Genomic DNA, 26,772 nt, shown 5'->3' on the forward strand with positions numbered 1-26,772 from the left:
GGACACCTATTATATCTGAGCTCAAGGCAGCTAAAGTTGATGTGCACCCGAAAGTCCACTTGACTCAGAGTGTAGCTTCATGCGATTCTCCTCCTGTTTCATCGTAGCAATGGCCTCAACTAGTGAAGGGATAGTCACTTGAGCTAGGAGGACAGATCTCCTCTGATTAAAGGTTGGGTTTAGATTGGCTACAAACTACATGGTTCTCAGTTGTGTGAAAATCTCTCCTTTCTTGCACTTTGGATCGTCAGAGCTCGACATCAGTGAGAAGTGATCAAGATCTGCTCACAATTGCTCCAGCTCTATGGACTACTCCTGAATTGATTTATCACTTTGAACCACTGTCTCCATCTCATACTGAATCTGAAATACCCTCATATGATTTTCAGCTTCCGCATAGATTTTCAGCTTCGCCCGAATTTCGCTCACCTTTCGAATGTCATCTATTAATGAGATAATCGATGTAAACATCGAGTTGAGTAGTCATGTGTAAAACAAGGCATGTGTGACCTTGCACTCATCCCTCTCAACACTATCACTCTTTGTCTTGATTTTCATCAGATATCCCTCTAGTATTTTCTCTACTAGAGCAGCCTCGATTTTATGTGATCAACTCAGATATATGGCTGGTCTATCAAGTTTCTTATCCACATGAGGGAGATCTTGCTTCACTTGTATTAGAGCATATGTCGAGATAGCGGTTCCCGTCGAGACCCTTGCTTCCTGTATGAGTCTGATCAAAACCCTCAGAATTTCAAGATCTATCTTCCTATAAGTTTTAATCCTTTATCTTTTGTGCTATCTACGTTTCCCGACATCCACAACCACAAGATTCCAAGTTGAGATCACTCAGATCACACACGACTTCCTGTAAGTTCATTCGATCCGCTCTTAGCCCGTATGAAGCCGCAACCCCTCTTCTCGCACGCAAAATTGCAACTGCTTTGGTCTTTCGTCTCCCTATTGTTGAGTGGAATTCCAGAAACGAATCCTTGCTCTGATTATTTCTTCCTTGCGCAGGATCAACGCTGCCGCCAACAGCTTGGCATCAACCTTCTGTCGCCTTCTAATGGATCTGTCAGAGTTGGCGCCGTCTTCAACTATTTAACCGTTGGCCACCAAAGCAACATTCATCATTTACCAGTCCATGGAAACGTTCCTCCCACCCCTTCTTTCGCCGCTAAAGCCCATTTAGAAGGCAACTACAGTACTGCTGTGTACGAAAGACCACCGAAGCGGCTCTCGTCTCTCTGCACATGGCTTTGTTAGCTCTAACCGTGATTGCTTTGAAGGATCAAAGTGAAAATTTGTGAGTCTCGGGATGCCGATCCGGGTATCTGTACGACGATCCAAACCGAATGGACAGCCGTTGTTTTGCGAGAAAGACGCCGAGCAGCAAGCGGCTAGGTCTTTGATACCAAATTGAAAATTTTCTCTCAAAATCTCTTATGTACATTCATAACATGGGCTTAAATAGGGTATTACAATATTTTACAGATAAAACCCCTAGACTTCTTCAATATTCTTTATTTACCAATATGACCCTAAATAAGGTCCAATTCTCAATAGTAGCTCTATCATCTTCTTGACCAAAATTCTCAATTGCCTTACGTGTGCTTACATTGATGTCTTTTGTTGTGGGTGACTAACTGAATGGCGGTGGGTGTTTACTCTGCTTATGTTGTTTCTCCACCTTCAATGCTAAGGTCTGAACGTCACTCAAGGATCTGTAGCCACTTGAAATCTGGTAAGTCCACCTTCACTCCCTTGACTATGTATTATCCAACTGACACTTCATCTCTGTATCCTTCAACAAACACTTCATCTCTTGGCCTCCTCTGGGCATTTTCCTCAGAACCGTTGAGTTGTTATAGGGTTTGGGCGTGGATAAGTGGATTGAGGTGTGTAGGGCGATGTAGGGTGGGAAAGAAAAACTTTGGGTGGAGATAGGGCTTTGGTCTAGGTGGATGCTAGAAACCCTAGGATAGGACTTGATTTAGACTGGTTCTGATACCAAATGATTTCGGAGTTAACTCAAACAACAATAAGAAAATCAACCATTATTGTTGAATTTAAAATAGGGAAATACAATCTCACAAATGAAAATAGAAATTGCAACAAACATGATGAAAACACTCAAATCATGGTTGATCTCAGGGTGATGGAGGTAATCGGCGAAGGTTTGGTCCTCCGTAGAGTTAGCAAAGGGTGGGAGAAGGGCTAGAAGGCGTGGAGACATCAAAGGTGTGGGGAAATTGCAAGAGTGAGGTGGAAAGCTACAAGAATGACAAGTGTGATTGCTGTCCTAGGCGGGGGCAGCAAGAAAGAGAGGGTTGTACAACGGGGAAGTGGCTGGGAGGGGCTGTCCTAGGCTGCGGTGAAAGGGAGGAGGATGGCAGCGAAGGGGAGGAGTTGCGGCAATGATAACTAACTGGAATGAGAGAAATGGGTGGCTGGATGGTTGGAACTGCAAGTGAACAACAAATAGGTGCTGCTCCGGGTGGCGATAGAGAGGGGGAATGATGGCGATGGCGATGGCGATAGCGATAGGGGATGCGGGGGTAGGGCTGTTGTAAATGAGCCGAGCTTGAGCGAGCTCAGGCTTGGCTCGTGTTCGGCTCTTTCGAAATAGCTCGTGTTCGAAATCGGCCCGTGTTCTAAATCGGCTCATGAACAGTGTGTTCGTGTTCGGCTCGTGTTTGGCTTGAAATTAGCTCGTTAAACTTAAATTGAGAAAAATATATGTAAAGTGTGGGATTCGAACCTGGATCAAATATATACAAAAGAAGACACTAACCACATTGTCACATGAGGTGTCATGATTTAAACTTAGACATAAATATATATAATATATTATTATATAAATAATATATATTGTTATATAAAAAGTTATATAATTTTTTTATTTCAAGCTAAAACGAGCCGAACACGAACGAACAAAGAGCTGTTCATGTTAGACTCGTTTATAATTCGAGCTTTAAAAATTTGTTCGTGTTCGGCTCGTATACTTAACGAACGAGCTGAACACGAGCTACTTAACGAGTCGAGCACGAGCTGTTCGCGAACAACGAGCTTTTTTGACATCCCTATGAGTGGGACTGCAAGACAGCAAGAGGACGGTTGTCGGGGCTGTGGCAGCGAGGATACGATTGTTGTTCTGGGGCAGCTGCAGCAATAGCCGTGGCTGGGAGCGATGTGTGGAGGATGCAGAAGGGGATATGGAAGATTAGCACCACTTGGATACCAACATACAACTGAAGCACCATTTGGAACCCTAGGATACAACCCTCAAAGGAAATAAGATATGCTGATGGCTGTCTCGACACAAAATGAACAAAAAAACTTCAATCCAAATTCTAATACAACACATATATTGGAAAAGATTGGAAAGGAAGAAGAAAAGAGGAGGGAACTTTCTAAAAATTAGAAGTAAATCGAAATAGTGTCGTTCGGTTCGGCTCTGAGCCCCTCGTGGGACTTGGGAGTCCAATGGTGAGAGCCACCCGCATCTGATTCTTTGTGCTATCTTGTATTTGATTTTTTTTCTCTCCATTATCTTTTTCGTTGTATTTTTGTTATTATGATGCATTGGGTAGTTGAATGTCCCAATGAGAATGTTTGCACTTTGTTTCTTGTTATGAGTTTTCTAAAGATAATTGCTTCTTCGTCTCTTATACAACTTGGGTAAATTGGAAAAATAATACTTCCATCTGTATGCAGATTGTTCATGGCGATCAATCCTGCACTAGCCATTTTGTATCTTTTCTTATTGAAGAATATGGAAGGGCGTTGCCTGTCTATCTTCCAGTATACTTAATTCCAGCATTAATTGTTCACCGAAAGGGCCTTGTGAAAAGGTATTTACTCTTTCTTCTGCTTTCTTTTTTTGTCAACAGAGGTATCTTCCAATAAATGATAGTTGAAACTTGTGTCGGCATGCAGCTCTATAAGTTTGTAGTTTAATTTTAAATTTGCTTCAATCATGCAATTTTTGGAGATTTTTCATGAACTTCTGATGACAAAATGATTCAAGGGCGGAGCATCGCGGGAATCCCGCGATTTGGGATCGAAACGGATATGTCTGGGAATTTTCCCGCTATTTTAACTATTATGGGTTTTATGGACCCTTATGTTCCATATTTTGACTTCTAATTAGGGTTTAATGTAGATACTAGTATAAATATATTATGTGCAACCTGGTTGAGGAATTTTGTGCTTGGTCTATGTTATTTGATGACTTTTTTCTCCTGTTTTATCTACTGGAGTATTGCATTTTTTGATTTATATTAGGTGATAGGTCTATAACCTGATTGATAGAGGTGGTAATCTCTCCTGAAAGTTTGAAGGCTTCCTTTCTCTTTGAACTTGCTGCCACATGCCGTTTGACAGTAGAAATCCAGTGTTTCTTCCAGCCGGTGCACTGTCCAGCTGGTTAGCTTGAATTGCCGCCGCGATCGCTCCTCACGCCTTTTTTACCTATCTTAGAACTTATCTATCCATTTTTTATGTTATCCCACAAATCTAGATCGGCGTCACAAAAGAATGTCTAGCTGGGTGTAGAAGGCTTGGGACGGATTACAGCGGGTTTGAAAGGAGGTAAAGGGGTTTGCGACAAAATCTGGAAGGCTAGGATGGTTCGGCTACAGCAAGGGTGAGCTCGTAGGAGAGATGGATAAATATCCTCGTATGATCGGGCTATAGTCGGAGCACCACTCCGACCTCGAAGACGGTCACTACCTCGGACGAGTTATAGTCGGAGTATCTTCTCGCCTTCAGATACAACCCTAGAGGGAAAGCAATCGTCGATGACAAACTGGATAGAATTTTTAAATAAAAAAGACGAACTAAACCCTCTAAGATAACAAACACATTTATAATAGATATATTGGCGGGAAAATAGAAAAAGAAAGAGGGGGGGGGGTATAATTCATGCCCTATAAAAAAGAGAGGAGGGCGATTCAGTCTCCTGCTGGACCGAAAGCTTTCTCTTGCTGAACCTAGCGGCCAGTTCTGTTAGATCATACCTCCACTAAGTCCCCCGCTACTTGCATGTCATGTGTTAATTATTGTATTATGGTCTTCTAGACAAACCAACCATTAAGAAACTAAATCATTTAATTTGATTGTAGAGATTTAGAATAATGGAGTATATGGCCTCTCTAAGTTGTAGTGAACAACATATTATACAACCTCTCCATTGAAGGTACCCCATGCTGTAGCGAATGGAACTTGTGAGTATCAGGAATAGATTTATTTAGTCATGCAACTAGAGGTGCTAAGATTAATATTCCAGCTTTTGCACATATAAAAACCTTTTGTGGATTCTGGTTTTGTAGATCCATATTTGATAGGGAGAGGTTTTATCTCGTTTATATGATATCTTTGTTGATACTTTAAATATAATCTTGATACTCACTCACACATTGAATATGCACATGTATACTATTATAGACAGAGAAGGGCCTTCTCTTGGGGTAATCAAAAGGCCATCAACACTATTCTTCGAGAAAACAAAGAGGATAATTTGGATACTTTCATCGTATCTCTCTTTAAATCCGTATGCCTCCATCAAAATCAGGCCTCATTTACTTTAGCTATGTATTAATTGAAAGAAAGATAATAAAAAAACTCATTATCTGAAATTCTAAAAGAAAGGAGTTGATTAAATTTTAAGTGGACATTTCTAGGTTTAAGTACTTTTAATTGGTTTGAGTGGTGAAAGGAAGATGTATTATACTCAGAATAGAATTGATGTAGTTGAATGATAGACTAAATAAGAAGAGAGGTGGTGAGGACTTAAATGACAATCCATGGCCAGCACATTTTCATCTACAACAAAATGACAATCCTTGGACCTTAGTTTTTTCATTTATAGCAATTTAACAATCTGTGGATAGTAATTTCTCTTCTATAGCAATCTAGTAATCCATGAATGAAAACATTCGATTTTTGTTGCGTATTTGGTTCCGAAATATAAGATTATTTCTCAATTTTTTTTTCTTTTTATAGTTATTCTTTTTTCTATTCGTGTATGGCTTCTCATCTTACTTTGACCGAAAATAATATAATGAAATTCAATTGTATGGTTTCTAGTTTTTGCTATCATCTGTTTAGATTCTAATTTTCAAGATGACATCATAGATATTAAGGTTCTACTTCCAGGGAGGTCAATGATCCTTCAAATTAGGTGTCATTTTTGTCGACAGGTCTTTCAACAATACTTAACCTTTGCCTAACAAAAATGAAAAACCTTATGTAAAAGATCTACTTGGAAAGAAGATGGTTGCAATTACTTAAAAAATGATGAAGGCATTGGCACAAAGTAATGGCCAAGAACCCATTAACTCTAATGCTATAAATCATCTTCGAAATTGAAACCCAGATCCGAAACTTAGAAAATCCATGATGAAATAATGAATTAAAAATTTTCACACATAACGAGCTATAAAAGCAAATTATAACTACTCTCTACTTATTGTTTTAGTCATTCAGACGACTAGGGTTGTGAATTCAGCTCGAAAATCGTTAATAGCTCTAAAATTTATTCAAATTTTGGCTCGAATCAAAATAAATGAGTCGAACTTTTGGATCAAATTTTTTTTTTGAGCTGACCCCAGCTCGGCTCGAAATCGGATCGTTAACAGTCCTACTAATATTAGAGCTATGAATTTAACGAATTTAGCTCGAAGTTTGTTAATTGCTCAAAAATTGGTTTGAATTTTGGCTCAAAACAAGATTGGATTGAAAGAAACGAGCCGAGCTGTGAGCCAAAATTTTGGATCGAAATTTATTTGAGTCAATTTGAGCCGACCCCAGCTCGGTTCAAAATCAGATCGTTAACGATCCTACAAACAACAAACTAAAGATCAGCCTTCTCATGCTGTTTTCTTTACATGTTTGTCATTTGGAAAACAACAAACATGCTGTTTTCTTGTTGTCCCCTGGTCGTTTTAGCCTTTTCGACCGTGCCTCGTTGCTCCGCTTGCCACCCCACTTGCTTCCCTCGCTACCCAGGCCCTCCGCTTCGCTGCCAATGTGATTCCAAACTCTCATTTTGCTGTCCAAACCACCTACAACCTATTTCAGCCACCTACCTCCACTCCCCAACCACCTAGCCAATCTCGACCGCCCATGGATCGTGCCCTAGTGTGAATTTATGTCGTGTTTGTTGTAATTTTCCTTTCAAGTGTGTTTGATCGTAACCGCTTATTTTCTTTCAGTAATCATATTTGCTTTTGGTAATGTGATTTGGGTTAACTCCATTATCATTTAGATTGATCAAAATCGGTTGGAATAGATTGTCATATATTTCAAAAAAATTGACAGGGCTTTGTGCTTCTAGTGCATAACCTAGATGACAACTTATGATCAATTAACAAACTCAATCAAGGCAGAAAATGTGTTGTCAATTTCATATTTAATCTGTGTAACTTTTAAAACTTAAACTCGGGGATGATGATTTGCAGCATAAAGATTTGTCAAGACTATCTTTTATAAATTATTCCATGAAGAACAGACTCAAAGAAAAGGTTGTGTATCCATAACAACCTTCAGCTTAAAACAAAATTTAAATATTGAATCCATGATTGACTTTTACATCATCGCCTGGAAAACCCAAACATTAATTATTTTGATAACTTAATCTCTTCTCTATTCACTAACAAAGAAGTCTCTCAATATAAAATTTTGTTAATTGCATAAACATAGTTGTAATTCCTATCCCAATCGAACCTAGAAGTTTTTCCAATCTTTAATTTTAGTCTAGTGTTGAATGGGAATATTTTAGAGTAAAAAATGTCTTTAGAGTTAGATTGGTTTTTTTTTCTTCATTGATGTTCATACTCACCTCATTTGATTTTTTTTTAAATGGAGGAAAAATCTAAAGTTGTATAAATTTTTAAACATTTGAACACCGTATTTCACACTCAATTTGTATCTAAAATCTAAGTCTTGAAAATTGACAATGCGAAAGAATGCTTTGAAATGGGCCTAGAAAAATGTATCCTACAACAAAGAATTATCCACCAAAGTTTTTATGTTAACACCCTTTGACATAATTGGATTACTAAAAAGAAAAATATACACGTCTTAGAAGTGGCCAGATCATTTAAATTCTTCACAAATATTTCTAAGTATTTTTGGGAAGTTTTCTTAACAACTGTATATCTCGTAAATTGAATGTCCTTAAGAGTGCTTAAATTTCAAACCCATGTTCAAACCCTCTTTTATTCATTTCCTAATATTAAAATCATTTCTTCTCTTGCTAAAAAAATTTGGGGTTGTTCAATCTTCATTCATATTTTTGCACCACCAAGTAAAATAGACTAAATTTATCAAGGTGTTATTATCGGATTCTCCCCAAATCAAATAAGCGCACAAATCACATGCACACATGAACTCAATCTTGGTTCTAAGACTATGAAGCACAAACAGGATTGAATAAATCTATAAATGATGATATTCATCTCTGCTATTTTGTTGCTATAAAGAAAGGCTTCCATCCTGATTTTACTCTTTTGTCACTTTTCTTGATAAATATAGAGTTCAAATAATATTCATGAAACTCTTAAAATTCCTAAGTTAAAGAAATATATTGTTGAAAAAATTCAAGCTTTAGAAATGAATAATTCATAGGAAGTTTATGAACTTCCATTAAGAAAACAATTAGTTGAATACAAATGGATCTTTATGGTTAAATGTAAAATCGATATATGGATATATTAAATGCTTGACTTGTTTTTAAAGGGTACACTTAATCATAATAACGAATATCAAGAAAATTGTTCTCCAGTTGCTAAACTTAAGACAACTCCAGTTTTCGGCTCTTGTGAAAAAATAGGGTTGGCTTCTACATCATTTTGACATTAATTAGAATGCTTTTTTAATGGGGAGCTTGAGGAGCAAGTATACATGGAGATCTCATTTAGATTGGAAAAATTAGAGAACATCATTGGGATATGTTGACTCAGAAACAACTCTCTCTTCATGCATGTGACGCAAGAGCTGGTTCTGCGAAATGGATGGTATCTTAAGATCCCGTTGAATCTCCGAGCGGGATTTGTGGACTCCCAAATCTCGGGAACTCATTTACTCCCGAGGCAATCTCAGCCAAATTCTTTCATTTCTGATTAAGCTATTTTCTATTAAGGAATTTTTAACAGTCCCAAGTCCCGAATGCAAAAAGTGGAGGGTTGCATTAAATAGTCAACAACTTATATAAAAATTTGATTAAAAATTATGACATGAATCCTTAAATTATTGTGTAAATGTTGGGGCGTCCCCTAGAAGCGACGTGCTGTATTGTCTGAATACAATGAAAATAGTAGAAGCTATCTGCAACAACACCATTTGCAAAAAGCGGGAGCTACAGACACACAATGGCAAATGTAGGATTTTGTCACATCAGCTTTTGTCTATGCTGTGAATTCGCAATATGTTTTTTAAAGTGTTGCTTGGTAGTGTATTGGTTTTGAAAATTTTGTTACTCTACAACTTTGAATGCTATAAACACAACTGGAATTCTGCCACGTTCTATTACGTACAGAAATTCAAGATTATGGAGAATGCACTTGGGAAGCAACTTCTTTCCTCAGTGAACAATGATTATTTTGTGCGCCATATCACTACCAATAAGACTCTTCAATAACTTTGTATTTTAATTTGTCTACCATTGATTTCCCTCTTTTTTTTTTTTAATAATTTTTGCCATTGTTTATAAGTTGAGCTTGACTTTTACCAAAACATTGTCTCTCACAACTTTGTTGATACTTCACAGGCCCTACACCATTCTCGCAAGGAGCCTTATTGGCACTGCGAAATCAAGCTTGTTTCTCTCTGTATACTGTACATCAGCCTGGTTAGTTTTGATGCTTTATTTATTTCTGAATTGTTTAAAAGAAACAGTTTTGCTGTTTATGTGCCTTTCTTTTATCCTATCTCATACCACCTTATTTTAGTTCATCGATTGATGGATTATTAATTTCCTCTTTATAAATTAGGCAGCGTGTTCAAGGCATGCATGCTAAGTGTGCTCTTACCCTGCGGTAAAATATATTTATTTTCACGTCTCTTACAAAAACGGCAGGGTAGAACTTTTCAAATAAATATTGTTTTTGCAGGAATTGCTACTTTAGAAATGTGATTTGCTGTTAACATATCCTCATAATAATTGAGGATATTTTCTTCTCTGTTTTCTTCCTTTTATGATTTCCCTCATTGCTTATGTATGGGAATTTATAACCAGTCAACAGTACACAATAAAAATCTTTCTCCATAACATGGTATCATCTCTAGGGTAAGCCAACCTTAGAAATACTTTGCCAGTCGCTCTCCACAACCGGCTGCTCATCTCAAGTGTTCAAACTTTTGGCTGCATTGCCCGCTATCTAATTCAATATTGCAGATTTATCTCCTCATTATGAAGCTGATTCAGATGTCGAATTTAAAGAAGAAGTTTCTCCATTCTCGGGAGAATGACGTCGTATCTGTTTTTTTATTGTTGTGTGGGTTGGGAGTATCATACTTGTAATTATTTCTTTTTTATCGGCATCAGTCTGTTTAGGGCCTTGGGTTGAGAGGGTTGGCCTATCTTTTGTTAGAGAGAAAGAGTTTTTTAAGGCTCTGTTTGGCGCAATTGCGCTGCCTCAGAAAGCTGTAAAAGTACCGCTTAAACTGAAAGGAAAATTTATAATATGGTGGGGAGACTTGCAATGCTCTATGGCACAAAAAGTTGACCTTTAAAAGAGAAGCATTCTGTTTGGTGCAGCTGTGTAAAAACAGCTGTGGGGCTGCTATTTCTGGAGAAATGATCATGCTGCCCCTGTCTGTTAAATTGTTTAAAAGAAGACTGTAACCATGCGAAATGAATATATCCATGATAGGGTTGGTGTAGCTCTGTTGGCCGACAAGTTTAGAGAGAATCGTCTTAGATAGTTTGGTCACATTAAACGTCGACCATCTGATGATCCGGTTAGGAGAGTAGATGTTTTAGCTTCGACTGATGTTAAGAACGTCAGAAGTAGGCCAAAATAGACTTGGGCATATTTTATAAAAATGATCTTAATCTATTAGAATTAAATGAAAATATGACACTCAATAGAACATAATGGAGAAAAAGTATTCATGTGGTTGACTCCTCAAATATATTTAGAGAAATTTACATACATACCATGCAATTTTTATGTTTCATAAAAAAAAACATAGCAATTATGTTGTTGTTGTATTTAGCGGGATAAAGGCTTGTTGTTGTTGTTGTTGTAGTAGTTGTATTTTTTTTCTACTCCTAGTTCTCACTGTGCTTTTATGTTTGTACTCCATCTTTCGGCTAGCAACATCATGAGAATGATAGAAATTACCACCATGAAAAATCAACAACGGGTACTCCTAGTTCTCACTGTGCTTTTATGTTTGTACTTCATCTTTCAGCTAGCAACATCATGAGAATGATAGAAAATTACCACCTTGAAAAATCAACAACGGTGGAAATAGAATTTGAAATATTAATAGAGAGTGTTTCTAAATTGCAGTGGTGATCTAAAAGGGCTATCATAGAAGGAGAGCATCAAATGTCACAATATGTACTAGAGTTATGGCTATTATGTTGAACTAAAAGTGGTGTAATGTTATCATGCGAGCAAAGCAGCGAGCGTTGCAACATGTAGTAGTATGACTACTATGCTGTGTTGAAAGTTGTGTTCCAACTATTGGAGAAAACATTATGTTGAACTAAAAGTGGTGTAATGTTATCATGTGAGCAAAGCATCGAGCGTTGCAACATGTTATGCTGTGTTGAAAGTGGTGTCCCAACTATTGGAGAAAAAATTGGAAATAATGAGGCCACTTCAACTTGAAAGTTATGCTTTTATGGTGCGGAGAAGCAAGCCATGATAACAAGAAGATGAGGTATGAAAGAGGGAAACACAATAGTTGGAATTAATGATTGCAATACTTTTGATGTAAAATTTTGAAGCAACAATGATCGCCAAGGATTGGAAGCATCAATTGCAAATGATAGGGTAGTGATATTTAGGTGCAAGGTGTTCCAAGGGTACGTTGATTGGATGGAAGGCAAGTCATTTTGGGATAAAGGAATCCTTCAAACAATGAAATTGCATCACATGCAATGCAAAGCAAAAGAATTTTGTCCTATAGATGGTAGTTAGCTAAAAAATTTTCATTGTTTTTCCTAATCCTTATTTTTTATGGCTTTATGATTATTGAGTTCTTAGCTTTCAATTATTTTTATGTTAATTGTTCAAACAATATTTTGCATTATTTGCAATATTTTAATTTTTACAAATATGCCCCTTTTGAAATTATATTCTGAAATTAGCTTGAACAGGTCCATCAAGAACAAATATAACAACCAAGATCTATATGAGCATATCCTGTAACTAGCCACTAGATCTTTCTTAAGTCAACCCTGCAGTTTTTGGCTATGCACATGAAGAAACTAATTTCATAAGGAAAATAAATCCAACAGGAAAAAATCTATTTGACAAGTTTAGCCAGAAGCTTGTTAAAGAATTTTGGGGGAAAAAAAACTCAATTGCAGCATTTAAGCCATACCTTCCCAAAACAAAATTTCAGTTCTGAAACTAGGGCTCAAGTTATTCATAAAGTCCACATTATATAGACGACTTAAATAACAGAACTTAAATAACAACTAGACATACGATTATTTTAATAGCAACAGAAGTTGTTACAATGACAACAAGTTTTGCATAACACAACATCACAGAGTTCCATGTAGCTATATGGAACCTCATTCCAACATCATATCAACCTCTTAATAAGCCCCTTCTAAACCATACATGCATATGATACCACCGTATCCTTATCCCTCTCTTCATGGATACCTTCCATTTCTGGTTTCATTACATCAATACATTATACGAAGTGATAAAATCAGCTTCTTTTGGGCCTTGGATCCCTAATCTCTTGGAACTAGTCAAAAGGTAGAAATTGGCAAGATACAAATAATTCATAAAAGAGGACATAAACCTTTTGCAGCAACTTGTACATACTTAAGCAAGGTGATAGGATTATCAAAACAAAAGACAACCAGGAATCAATTCATATCCCCAAAAGCTGAAAAAACAAATCCAGCACAAAAAAGAGCAAAAACAACACGCACACACACAATTGAAAGCCCATCCCAGCCTACCCCACGAATCCGAAATCCTCATAAAAGGGCCGCAACTGTGGAAGACAAATAATCGAAAAGGGCAAGAATCAGAAAAGAATTAGCCCGTCATTAAATCCACAAAACATAGAAATCAATGGACACGAGATAGGTCATGAATCCGAAATCACGGTCACATCCTTCTCCGCATGGATAAATTTGGGATGTTGGGAAGAGAAGCTCACCTTCCAGCTGATGTAGACGGAGTACTCGAACTTAATTACAGCGTAGCGAAGCCAAGTCGAAAGGGCAACCATTACAGCTTCGCAACTTTCCCACTAACCTATGTCCTGCCTTCTACTCAAAATCATTCGCTTCCTCTCTCCGCTTAGCGTAAACCCTGCCCGACTCACCGCAGGGCGCCCTGCAATCCAGCAATCAATTCAGTTTCGCGATTGGGAATAGGCGGGAGGAGGATTCTTTGCGCCGAGAGGGTTTGGTCTGCGGGAGGGAAGAAGAACGCGCGCGGGAATAGGCGGGAGAAGGATTGTTTGCGCCGAGGGTAAAAAAATGTTTTGACGAGGCGAAAGCTGGGGCCGCGGGATGGATATCGCGGCCCGCTTTTCTTCCGTTTCAGCTTCGTTCTGCCGCGACGCTGGGAGCCAAAAGGTGGATTTTCGCGATTCGGTGCCGCGAAGCCGCAAAAAAGCGGCCCCAAACGGAGCCTAAGTTTGAACTTGTACCCTGCCCATTTCTTCACACGGGATTTAGTTTTCTGTATTCTGGAGTGGTGTTCTGCCATTCTTTCTCTTTCAATTTTACTTCATTACTCCTGCTCCGGAATTTTCTCCATATTTCTGGTTTTCGGAGGCAACAAATTTTCTGCAAAATCTGTTTGTGTTCTTGCGGGTTCTGTAATCAGGAATCCCAGGATCAGAGGCTTGTGGTTTCACAGACCTTTCTCTCTAGAATCCACCAGAACTGAACATTCAGTCCATGTTTTTTTTTTCTTGTTGGGGGTTACTTTCCAAAGAATATCCAGTTTTTTCTAAAACATCACCTTTCATGTTTTGTCCTACAAACAAAACAGATTTGAGCATCACCGCTATAATGAGGACCATATCTAAAACATCAATTTCATTTCTATGTAGTCATGGTGCTGGACCATCTCTTAAACAACAACTAATAAACTAAATTTAACACCGGAGAGAAAATTTGCCTTCAGCTAGTTGTCAATTTCCTTTTTAAGACGATTAATTTACATTTGTGTTCATCTCACAGGGGTTGGACTTGCTTGCTCTTCAGAACTTTTGACAGATGCAACATTCCATTGGTTGCAGCAGGAACTGTAAAGTTTCTGGCTCATTAATCCACTCAGTTTATACTCCAAGCATGAATTTATTTCCTCCTCTAATCATACACAGTCACTCCATTTACAGTTTTTGACTGGTTTGGCACTGGCGATTGAGAAGAAGAGCCGGAGAATAGAGATATCACTGTACTGCTTTGCGCGAGCCATCGAGAGCTTCTTCAGCTGTGCGGCAGAGGCCGGCCTTCTTCCCCAAGCTTCCAGATTGAAGAGAGCTGATGTGGTTGTCTTCAGCTTGGCGACGGCCATCATAATGCATTGCTATGCTCAGGAGAGAGAAGTGTTTAGATCCAAGTACCTCAATGTGCTTGATTGGGTGTTTGGAGTGCCTCCCCCTTCCGAACAAGGCCTAAATGAGTGCAATGCCCATTGATTATTCTTCTTGCCAGGTAATTCGAGTTTACAAAATTGTTACATTTTTTACAGAGCTACGAACCTCTTAATTGTAAGTAGAACTTAGAGAGTTAGTCTTTCTAATGATGTCTCTGTCAAAATTAGGTGTTATTGAGTATATTGATTGGGAGCAATGATTAATACATCATTTATTTCATTCAAATCATAATTTTAAAGACCGCAGAATACCAAATAAGGGTCCAATGTACTTGCTTTAAACAAATTGTACAACTATTGATGTTTTCTCTCTACATATGTATTTACTATTTGCCATTGCTTGGTGTGTTTATTTATTTATTTATTTATGGTTTACCTTTTTAAGCTAACTTCTTCTTCTTCTTCTTCTTATTCTTTTTGTAATATTGTTCTTATGTGGCCTGTGTGGTGTTGTTGTGAAGTATGGAAAAACTTCTATATGAAAACAACTAAGTGTTGTTAAATTTTTTTCAATCTCTTCAGGCAACGGGGCCTATGGTAGAACCAAGTTGTTGCTGATTCTATGAGCATATTTGAATTATATTTGGCTTTGTATAAATTTTATGTGATATTTTCATTTTATTTATTTGTTTATTTCAGGATATTCATGTTAACAATGATGAAGATGGTGAGATATTGGGTAACCTATAAGATGCGTGTAAGTGTAGAATACTTAATAAGATCATTTATAATTTAAGATATTTAGATTATAAATTTAAATTAAAATAATAATAATCATAATAATTCATAATTATGAGATTTTAAAAGGTAATAAAGCGTATATATATAATTTGATGATTCATAAAAAAAAAAAAATGTTTCCTATACCAAAACATTATAATACTTTTCAAGAAAAGTTTTCTATTTGTCCATCCAACCTATGAAAAATTTTTGATTTTATATTTGATTACATTTCTCATTCAATCTCTTAGTATTTGATCAAATATATGGAAATATTATTGCCTTTTAACAAATAATAGTGTACATGTCTCTCATCCACTCAAGGGAGTTCTTCAAGCTCAAAATAAATCGATGGAGGTGTATAATATTTTGCTTAAACTTGAATGATAATTGGAGCAATGCATATTCAAAACTCTTTTTGTGAATGTATTCAAATTAACACTTGACACATATTTTATGCTGAAATATCACATGTAATGATGGAATTTATTTTTATATGGTATATTTAAAAAAACCTACCTCAATCACTTATAAATTATTTTTTTGTTTGTTAGAATGAGTAAAGCATCGAAATAGTCTCTGATTATTTACTCTGTGTCGTTTTAGTTCTAAAATTTACAGAAGTATAATAATAGTCATCAGACTCTTGAAGTTGAGGCTAAAATTGTCCCAAACAGATGACTATTAAAGCTTCATTTTACAATAGTCGGAGACTATTTTGGCACTTCTAAAAATCATGGGAGTAAAATAACCCCTTGCATATAATCAGACTATTTTGACACTTTACTCTTCTTACAATGATTTATTTATTTTTTACTATAATTTCTCATAGAGATAGTAAAATACTATCATACAAAAAAAAATGAAAAACCAATAATTACATAAAACACCTCGGTGCCGTCAGAAAGTTTAAATTGAACAAAATGATTTATAAGATCGGGTCAAATATATAACACATTGGTTAGAAGGAAGAATATCAAAATATCTGAATTAGAAAAAACAACGTTCCAATTCCTTCCATCTTCTAGTAACTGATGAAATGCCCATCACTCAATAAATTATTTTCTATTGTTTAAATTTGAATTTACGGTCATCTTCTTATTGGTGTCGCGTGCAGCTGTAGTTACCGTTGCTTTGCGGCTGCATTCGGTCAACGATAGATATTTCATTTAATATGTCGTTGACCAACACAATAATTTGTAATCTTTCACCCTAAAAGTAACATATTTATGTAACAACTGTGATATAGTAAATTCATACATTTGTAAACATCTATCTATGTCAAATATGTATTGATTTATGTTATGATTGATATGCCGTAATATAGTCCTAATTAATATATTTGTGGTTTTATGTTCCTTGATTTTCTTATTCGTCTATTATACATTTATTTATTAGTAAATAAAATTATTTCTTCTTTTATGTAGATGTAAATATTACGTCAAGATAATTGAACTTGCGGTTGATGATATGGATGACATGATATCGTGCACACAATTGCATGTCAGGAGAACGAATGTATTGAAAGTGATGTGTCACGATAAAATTATTGGAAATTTAATAAAAAATGGGGGTTTTCTTGAAAAATGGGTGAAAGATGATTTTGAAGTTGTAAATATCAATGTCTTGGGTGGTCTGAATGTTATTTTTCTCTTTTTATTTTTTATTTTTTATTTTTTATTTTTTATTCCCTCCCCCTAATTTATTTGACTGCATTCTCCCTCCCTAATACTCGCGCTGAAACGGTTACACCCGATTCTGTCCGCTTCTCATTCTTCAAATTTTGCTTCGATTCGGGAAGATTGAACGCAATTCCAATCTCCGGTACTGAAGAGGAGGAGAAAGGGGAAGAAAAGAAAGCAGGAGATCGAAGGGTTTTTTTTTAAAATTTTTTTGGGAGAAAGGAGATTGCTTTCTCTCTTTTATTGGAGACTTCTTCCACGAAGCGATAAGTCTGACTGATAGGTAAGGGGGAGGGGAATTCCCGTTTGATTTTTTTAATAATTTTTGGACGTCACTCTTCATTGCGATGATCGGAGGTGTTATTTTCAGGCAGCAAGTGGTGATGTTTCAAGCTGGATTTTGCTCAAAATCGACTTTTGTTGCTGGAAGACATTGTATATGAGGGCGATTTGTAAGGGGAGGAACTGGGATTGAGAGCATATATGGATTTATTATGTTTTTGCAAGGGTTTTTGCTCTCAGGTGATGCATCGGTTGAACACTTTTTTCTCTTCTTTGTTTTTCGCTTTAATTATGTGTTATGACTTAGCTAGGAATGAGGCTACTGAGTTCTTCACTTATTTTTTTTCTATTAGTATGAGAAGTTTTGGTTAGCTGACTGAGTTGTTTGGACGAGAGAAAAGTTATCTGCTGTTTGCATTTAAGTTTAGTCATGTGTGTTTTTCAAGCTATTATGCAACTTTAGATCTCTCTGCTTTAGGTATTTTTAATCAAGGGGAGTGAGGGATTCTAATGATCTCTTAACCTAGAATTCGTAGTCAGGAGCATGTTTGCAAGAAAAAAAAATATAGGGAAAAAAAGTTTTAGGCTTTTGGAACTTCCAAAGTGTAGGTTTATTTTCTTCAGAAAGTCATTGCAGATTCTATATTGATTGCCAGGCAATCTGACTATTTGAAGCAGTAATTTGATAATGAGCCAAAGGGAAACATGAAGCTTAGCAATCTAGCAAAAGTTTGTGTTGGTTTAATTATAAATTAAATTAGCTTTTTAACAAGTAGCTAATTAGTAAATAATCTTAATGAACGTGTTAATTAAAACAATCTCCAAAGCCCCTGTTGCAAATCTTGATAATTTTAAAATTAAGGACGAGTAAAGTTATAGATGTCATTCTTAATACACTAGATTCAATAACTTGTAAGATAAACCCTTAACTGTTGTAATTTATAACAGCTATTGTTATATCAACCCACTGAAATGACGGGTACGTTGAAGAAGATAAAAGAAAATGTATTATTTCCATATGTAATTGATCTTCCTAATTTTAGATTATGCTGTTTAAGGTTAGTATCTGAGGCATCTCTTAGTAGGAATGAATGGAAAATGATGATTCACAAAACTCACCCTCAATAGTTGGGATGAAGCCAAGGGAGGTGGTGGTCACGGTGATGGTAATGTTTATCTTTGCTTTTGAAAGCTTATTGCAAATCCTCTTTTAAGAGCAAATAAATTGATAATTGTAGGTTCTTGAAAAGTTAGATTATTTGTTAAGTATCAATGGGAAAAATGCTATTGAACATCTCTGAAACAATTGGAGTATTATGATGATTTTAGTTGGTGAGATCCTAGTTTTTAGGTTGTTGGAAAACAATAATGTGATAATGTTAAATAGAATGCATATCCATACTTATTTTGCATTGTTTCCTTTATCTTGATTGGGGCTCATACGCACTTCCCTTGCATTGTGTTCTTCACAAGAATTTCTTTTTTGTTGTTGATCCCATTGCTTCCATGTTGCAAGTCACAAACCTGTTTGTGTTTCACTTTTTGAAGCGAACTCCTCATGGCATCAATATCTCGCTTTTCTTGTACTTGTGCTTTGGTTAGGCTTTTGCTTTCAATTCCACTGGCACATAGGGTGATCCTTTTCTTAAACATCTTCTATTGTATTATTGCCAACCATTTATTTACTCTTCCTTTCACATTTATAATCATACTTGTTTTATTCCTTTGGTTCTAGCTTTGACTAGGATCTTTCTCCCATTTTTTGTCCTCCTTCGTCGTCGGTTTTCCGATGTATCCCACCTCTTCTATCTCATTATTTGGCTGCTCCAAGGATTATGGATGAACTCTCAGTTTGGTTGTTAACTTCCATTTAGGTGCTTCTCTGCTTTACAAATACTTCTTTTACTTCCTCAGGAAATTGTCACTTTAGCTCCCTACCCTCCTCGTTTCTTTGCAAATGTTATTGTGTTTTAAATTTCTCAGGCTTGCATTCCGCCATCGTGACTCCTGTGTATTCTTAAAGCTTTTGGTTTGATGATCCAAATAAGTATTTTACAGTTTCCATAATCCATAGGATATTTCATCATTGATTTTCATATTATCTTTTTTGGATTGTTGTATATTTCTTTTTTTCTTCGACAATTCTTGGTAATTGTCCTTATCATACTCATATTGTTATTTGTTTTTTATATTTTTCTTTTTAAGAAATAATGTGTTTAGTGTTTTTTTTTTTGTATGTTGTAATATATGTGTATATGTTACTCTAGTTCTCTCATAAATCACGGCTGACAAAAGCAAAATCATAGTACAAAGTGCAGACGATTTTGTTTGATAAGCTCATGTTACACTTTATCAAAGCATATATTTAAAAATTGATAGACACCTAAACTTTAAAACAGGAATAACATTATAAAAACATTAAAATATTCAACGACATCATAGCACAATTAAATAATCAATAGAATTAGTAGCATGATTATAATAGAGATCATTACAAGCATCTCTATGTAGGTAGTGTAGATTTATTGAATCCCTGCTGTCTAATAATTGACATAAACAGAGAAAATTGATACATATTGTATGTTGCTTTCTTTCATTGTGCTGCCGGGTGAATATTTTGGTAAGTTCACCAAGTACACACCAAAAAAAAAATCATACTAAAAATATTTATGATTTTAAACAATCATCATCATCAAATTGAATAAACGTTTCACAACTGTGTATAACTTGAAGTCTATGCAGCTAATAAGGAGAAAATGGAGAGGCTTACATCCAAAATTTAACTGCATTTATCTTCATATTCCTTGCTATATGATTGCAGTGGTTGCATGTAAAAGGCAATACCAAATAAGAAACGGTAGTAAAATAAACCGAGTTATGGATTTTGGTATACATCACGAGTATACCTTTTTTTTTCTTTAAGAGTGTTGTTGACTGTTCAAAGTTTCTCCTGCAACATAGCAGCATGGATATGCATTGTTAACTGCCAACACTTAAGATCAACATAACAACTCAACGAGTTTAACATTGAAACCAGTGGAGGACGCTCATACAAGTAAGAAACATGTTGAAAAAAACCAATAAATTAGCTAGAAACAAGGCGTTTATGGTATACTAGAGCAACAAGACTAGCCTTCAAATCATAAATTAATAAAGCCATGGCAACAACAAAACCAAGGTGACAGTGCAGAAAGGCACAACTATACGCGAAGTAAGACCTATACACAATCATGCATGCTCTTTGTAACCAAAGCAATACAACCGACATCCAGACATATGCTAAAAAGTGGTGACAATGGTAAACATCAAGAAGATAAGCAATAGAGACCTACGATTAAAAAATCAGAATTGCCTTTCATTTGTCCAAAAAATCTGGGAAAATGACCCATGGATTGGAGGTGCATCTACGGAAGAATAGAATTGCGAAGTCATTTTAGGAGGGGAAAAATGTAAAATGCATCACATAGAGCTAACAATGGCAACCCATGGCGATAGAAGCAAATCATTAGTGCAATGAGGAAGGGAGCCATTTGTGTGGTAAGTTAGCAAAATGTATGATATCAATAACTAAACAAACAACAACTTGGAGAACTGATAGTATCTTGAATGCTTTTAAGACATAAGGGGATTTACATACATACCACAAAAAACTGATGAATTTTCATATCTAACAACTCAAAACTTATATTTTTGTAGAGAACTTATATGGAGGAATAATTCTCTCATAATTATATTGTTCACATGTAGAGTACATATATATATATATAGGGAAAACAATCTCTCTTAATTTACTAACTTACTAAATATATCCAACCTAAATTAGGAAAGGAAATAATTCTAAAATAAAAAATAAAATATCATACAATAGGAAGGGAATAAACAAATCAAGAGTTTCCCAAGTTGTCCCAATCAAATCCTCCACAAGATCTTCTCAGATTTTCAAACTTCTCAAGCTAGGTCATAGATGTTGTAGATACCAAGGTTGGTATTGAACTCTGAGAATGTGCTTAAGAAAGTGCTTTGGTGAAGACATCAGCAACTTGTTGGTGTGCCAAGATGTAGCTTAGTTGTATAATTTTCTCTTCAACCTTTTCAGAGATTAAGCGTTTATCAAATTCAATATGCTTGGTCCTGACATGATGCATAAGATTCATGACAATATGGATAGTTGTTTGACTGTAATAAAACATTTGTATAGGCCTATTGGAAGTACATTTCAATTTCTTTAACAAATTTTGAATCTAGATCCCTTCACAAATTCCCATGGTGAGGGTTCTATGTTCTAATTCTACATTGCTTCTATTAACAACTTACTTCTTACTTCTCAATGTCACCAAATTTTTGTAAAGTCCTTAAATAGATTGAAGTTGAACGCTTAAACATCGAGGTGTCTTTTGGTGTAATGGTGGAATTTTGAAAGAAACTCCAAATTTAAGCATGCTCATGCTAGAGCATCTTAGGATGGGTGATTTTCTGGGAAGTTACATCAATAGGGTAAAACTATGAGGTCACTAGGCCAAAACTTACAATACCTTGGTAGGTTAAAGTTCTGTCTATCAAAGCATTTCACTAGCTGGAAGATGGGAATTAAGTGTTCTAAAAAACAAAGTGCTATGCCATGGGAGTCACCTCTTGAACCCTAGATGGGACAAAGTGCTACATGATGGGAGCCACCTCTTGAATCTATAGGAGCCATCTCTTGAATTTTTAGGGACTACTTTTATAATCTTATTTGTCTGGTGAATGATTTTGGGGTAAGAAAACTGATAAGAACATCCATTACTTAAATGGGGGATATTGTGAAATATAAGGAGATTAAAGCTAAACTCTTAAACATCGAGGCGTCTTTTGGTGTAACGGTAGAATTTCTAAAGAAACTCCTAAATTAAGCATGTTCATTGTGGGAATTTACACCAACGAGGCAAAAAGTGAGGCCACTAGGCCAAAGCGGATAAGGCTATCACAATTGTCCCATATAGGAGCAGTAACCTATGGCGGATCTTTTGTTATTGAGTTCCTCAGCCCAACTAGCATTAGTTTATACTTTAACATTTTTGTTCTTGGTTTTCTCAAAGTTTAATCCATAACTAAGAGTTTTCTTGAGAGACCTTAGAATTTTTGTTTAGTGTCTCCAAGTGCTCTTCATTTGGGTTATCCATGTGTTGGCTCACAATACTGACAGAATATGCCTCATATGTGATAGGTAGATGACTTTTCCTACCAATCTTTGATGTTTTCTTTTATCCAAAGAGCCTATATTAAATTTTAAATCATTGATTAAAAAAATATGTAAAGTATATGAACCATTAGCAATTGAAAAGTTAATATTTATAAGAAGGCATTTTTTTAGTCTCAACTCAGCTACATTAATTAGTATTTACATTTTATTCAATTGTGATACACTTTGAAGCATTTCTTAATTATATGATGTTGATTAGTTATATTATGCTACCACAGTGTTTTCTTTTCATCTACATTAATCTCAAATTAAGTTTCAGTACCTCCAAATTCACCATCAACTAAGCTCATTATTATTTATTGCATAATTTGGATAAAAATGTGAATTTATGCAGATTTTTTTACCAATTTATTTTTATAGTTTTTTATGTTATATTTTTGTGAGTGAGATGTGACACATTCTATTTGGGTAGCATTTAAATTTGGATAATTTTGAGTTAAAGTGAAAAATCACAAAGGAGATATGATGGTGACAAGCAAAGAATCATGAAACTTAAAATGACCTAATTAACTAGAGGGCATAAATTTCAATTTTATTATTATATATATGGAACATCTCTTAAAGATTATAAGCTTATGATAAATGTTGTTGATGCAAGGGGGGTGATTAATCAATTAAATGAAATTGGTAGAATGAGATTATTGTAATAATTTAATATGACAATGAAGATTGTAATAGATGTAATGATACTTATTGATCAATCAATGTAGAGATATTTGAGTGCTTTAAGTTCAGTTGGTAACACTTCAACGACTCAAATAGTTTTCAAATTTGCTCTTCGATTTAAAGCTACTATCAATAATTTTGGAGTATAGATTATAACAATTAAGGAAAAAAAAGATTATATCTACATGTGCTCATCGAAGGCGTTCATGGAGAAAGACATCACTATGTGTAGTTGGTGAAATATTTGAAATAAGAAAATCAGATAAAATACACTCTTGCTTAGGTATTAATAGAGCTAGAAATAGACCAAAAAATTACTTCTTGTGTAGTAAAGGAAATATAATATATAGTGAATAAATATCCAGATGTTCCTTCGAAACAATTATGATAATTTGAAGATGAACTATGGACTGTCTCTTTCTTATATGAAGTTTTGGTGCTCAAAAGAGCGAGTCCAAGATATGATTTTTAGGTATATTGATGAAAATAATAAGTGAATTCCTTAACTTAGTGCAAAGCTCCTTAACAGAAATTTAGTATTACATATTACATATGTTTTTTACAATGCTTGTTGTTCTTTCTAGAGATTTTCTTAATTAGCTTCAAGTTTTTTGTAGATGATTTTTTGGTGGGATGTAGACAGCTAGTTGGTGGGCTTCAATGATTGTTACTTGAAATGTAGGTATTTGCATGTACTATTATCAACAAACTCATTTTATGGTAATAATGATTTTTCACATAAGCCTTTGTTCTTGCTAAAACATAATCAATGAAGGCATGAAGATAGTTTTTGAAAATTTTGGGTGAAACACTATGTTATGTGTTGTAAACTTGTAGCATTAACTTTCACATTGGACCTGCATAAATGCCTTGGAGAGGTGATAAGACATGTCTTTATAGATACAAAGCATTATTACGTCATTTATGGAAGAAATGAAAATTATTTTCATTATCAAGAAGGTTATAAAGTTCTAGACTTAGTTTAGTCAGTTGCAAATGCTTACATGAGACTTATGTTTGACAAAAAAATAAGTGAGATATTCAATGTTAGCTTAATAATTTACTCATACTTGCCTTTTTTACCTTACAAATGATCCACATTAAAGTCAATTTATGATTAAAATTAAGAATGACTTCAACACAAACTATATTGTTAAATCATTTAATTTATGAATAACTGATACTTAAAATAATGTAGTTGTGGACTTAGTTGACATGATTAGAGAGATGATTATGAAATAGAGAGCTACTAGAGAGGAGAATTCCATGAGTTGGCGATGAGAGTTAATACCTCTTGTTAAAGAATATATTAGAGAAATCACAACTAGAAATAGCATTTTATAGTGACACAATCGATTGTGTTTAAAGCTGAGATAGTGTATCATAATGAAAGACATGGAAATGATATTGACTTGAGAGAATGTAATTGCATAGTATAACAGATGCACGATTTCCTTTACTCTGAGATTATCACATAAGCACTTATAAAAGTATTATCTCACAAATATCTTAAAGTACTCCTACAATCATATCTATTGCATTGGCGTTAAGACCTAAATTAGTTATGAGAAAATAGTCATTAGTGATGTTGCGTTGGTTGTTGAATTCTTGTATGATTTAGGTTATATTAGACAATATATTTGTTATTTTCATTAAGTAAGAAAATGTTATTGTAAAACAACTATATTGTTTATTTTTTGCTGCAATAAGATGTTATTATCAAACAACTTAAATTTTTTTAAAGTTTAGTTTAGTCTCTCTAAATTATCAATTCACAGCAAATTACATTTATGCTATCATTTTGTCAATTTACTAGTATAAAGAATTGATAATTTAGGGAGATGAACTAAATTTCTCATATGTTGGAAGAACTCAAAAACTTGAAAACTATTTGAATAATTTTACTAAAGCAATACACCATGAATATTTTCTTTATAAAATATCAAAAGAACAGTTGCTTGACTATATAACATTTTCTTGCTCATTAAAATGTTAAAAATAAAGTTTTTTTACATAATATTTTCTTGGTTAACAAAATATAAAAAATATAATTATTTGACAATAATATTTTTATTTCTTAATAAAATATCAAAAATATTACTTAATATATTAACTAAAAATCATACTAGAATTTAACAATCATCGCAACATCACTAATAAATGTTTTTTTACTTATAACTAGCTTAGGTATTGACGTTGGTGCAATAAATGTGTTTCTCATAGCATACTCAGATGTTTATGGGATAATATTTTTGCAAGTGCTTTTGTGATGACCCCAGAGTAAATATTGATTGCTTTTATGGACTTTCTTATCATTTTCCAAGAAACTTCTTATCCTCATTTTCCTTGGTCTCCCACTTGATCTGAATATTGGATGTATTAGGCAGATCGATGTGCATTCCATCATCGAGAACGTGTCATTGATTTTTATCCGATAGAGTTACAATTGCATATTTGTACGACATTCTATATTTGTAATTACACTGGTGATTTTAACTCAATATTTAACATAGATTATATCGTAATAAATAAGATTAATAAAAGATATGATGATATGATATTAAATATCAATATAATAATTTTCACAAAGGGCTCTTTTTTATTTTAGTGAACACAACAACGTGATGCATTGCATCTTCTCAAGCCAATTTCAATTTTATTTCTTTCATGACAACCCTCTACCTCAGCCTTAAATGCAGTCGATTGTCTCACTATAAAAATATTTTTAGTTGTGATCTCTCTAATATATTCTTCAACATGAGATATTGATTCTTCTCAACAACTCGTGAAATTATCATTTCTAGTAACTTTTTATTTCATAAGCATCACTTTAGTCATATCAACTAGGTCCACAACTAGTTATATCTTACTTTCAGCTATCTATGAATCAAAAGATTCAATCATACTATTTGTGTTGGAATCATTCTTAATTTCAATTGTCAATAGACTTTTGGACTATTTGTAAGGCAGCGACAATAAGTATGAGTGGATTGTTAGGTTAACATTGAATGTCAAACTTATTTTTTAGTCTAACTCAAGTATCATGTATGCATTCGTGGTTGACCAAACCAAAATTAGAATCTTATGATGTTTTTGACAATGAAAGTAATTTTTATGTTCTTCCATGAATAGCGCAAACATATCACGTGTTTGTTGAGCTCATTTTTAGTGAGGTCTAGTATTTCTCGTATGAGTTAGGATCTGGCCTTAGGGGTCTTCCTGCGACTATCTTAGAATCTTAGAAATGGGACCCGTCTCATTTTAGTTCGACCTACTTCCGTCCCCTTTTGGAGTTTCGCGTGTGTGGTATCGACTTCTAGCACTTAGAAGGATGAAACCGACATGAGGAAACCCAAAAGGG

General features: G+C 34.9%; 2 protein-coding genes across 3 annotated transcripts in view; both read left to right on the plus strand.

The window, feature by feature from the left end:
• LOC110028928 overlaps window positions 1-15,122 on the plus strand; it is a 67,270-nt gene extending 52,148 nt beyond the window's left edge. The window contains exons 6-9 of the mRNA XM_020730997.1: window positions 3,721-3,857; window positions 9,776-9,856; window positions 14,405-14,471; window positions 14,563-15,122. Coding sequence (XP_020586656.1) covers window positions 3,721-3,857; window positions 9,776-9,856; window positions 14,405-14,471; window positions 14,563-14,865 — 588 coding nt within the window. The 3' untranslated portion in view covers window positions 14,866-15,122. The remainder of the gene's footprint in view (window positions 1-3,720; window positions 3,858-9,775; window positions 9,857-14,404; window positions 14,472-14,562) is intronic.
• A 2,124-nt stretch (window positions 15,123-17,246) lies between these two features.
• The window catches only part of LOC110029015 (probable protein phosphatase 2C 9), a 21,034-nt gene continuing 11,508 nt past the window's right edge, over window positions 17,247-26,772 (plus strand). The window contains exons 1-2 of one of the 2 annotated variants that reach the window (XM_020731113.1): window positions 17,247-17,507; window positions 17,595-17,746. In XM_020731113.1, the coding sequence (XP_020586772.1) occupies window positions 17,708-17,746 (39 nt within the window). In that variant the 5' untranslated portion in view covers window positions 17,247-17,507; window positions 17,595-17,707. The remainder of the gene's footprint in view (window positions 17,508-17,594; window positions 17,747-26,772) is intronic. The other variant, XM_020731114.1, reaches the window with a different exon arrangement.

The sequence above is a fragment of the Phalaenopsis equestris genome, unplaced genomic scaffold (assembly GCF_001263595.1).
Source record: "Phalaenopsis equestris unplaced genomic scaffold, ASM126359v1 Scaffold000540, whole genome shotgun sequence".
NCBI classification, from domain to species: Eukaryota; Viridiplantae; Streptophyta; class Magnoliopsida; order Asparagales; family Orchidaceae; genus Phalaenopsis; species Phalaenopsis equestris.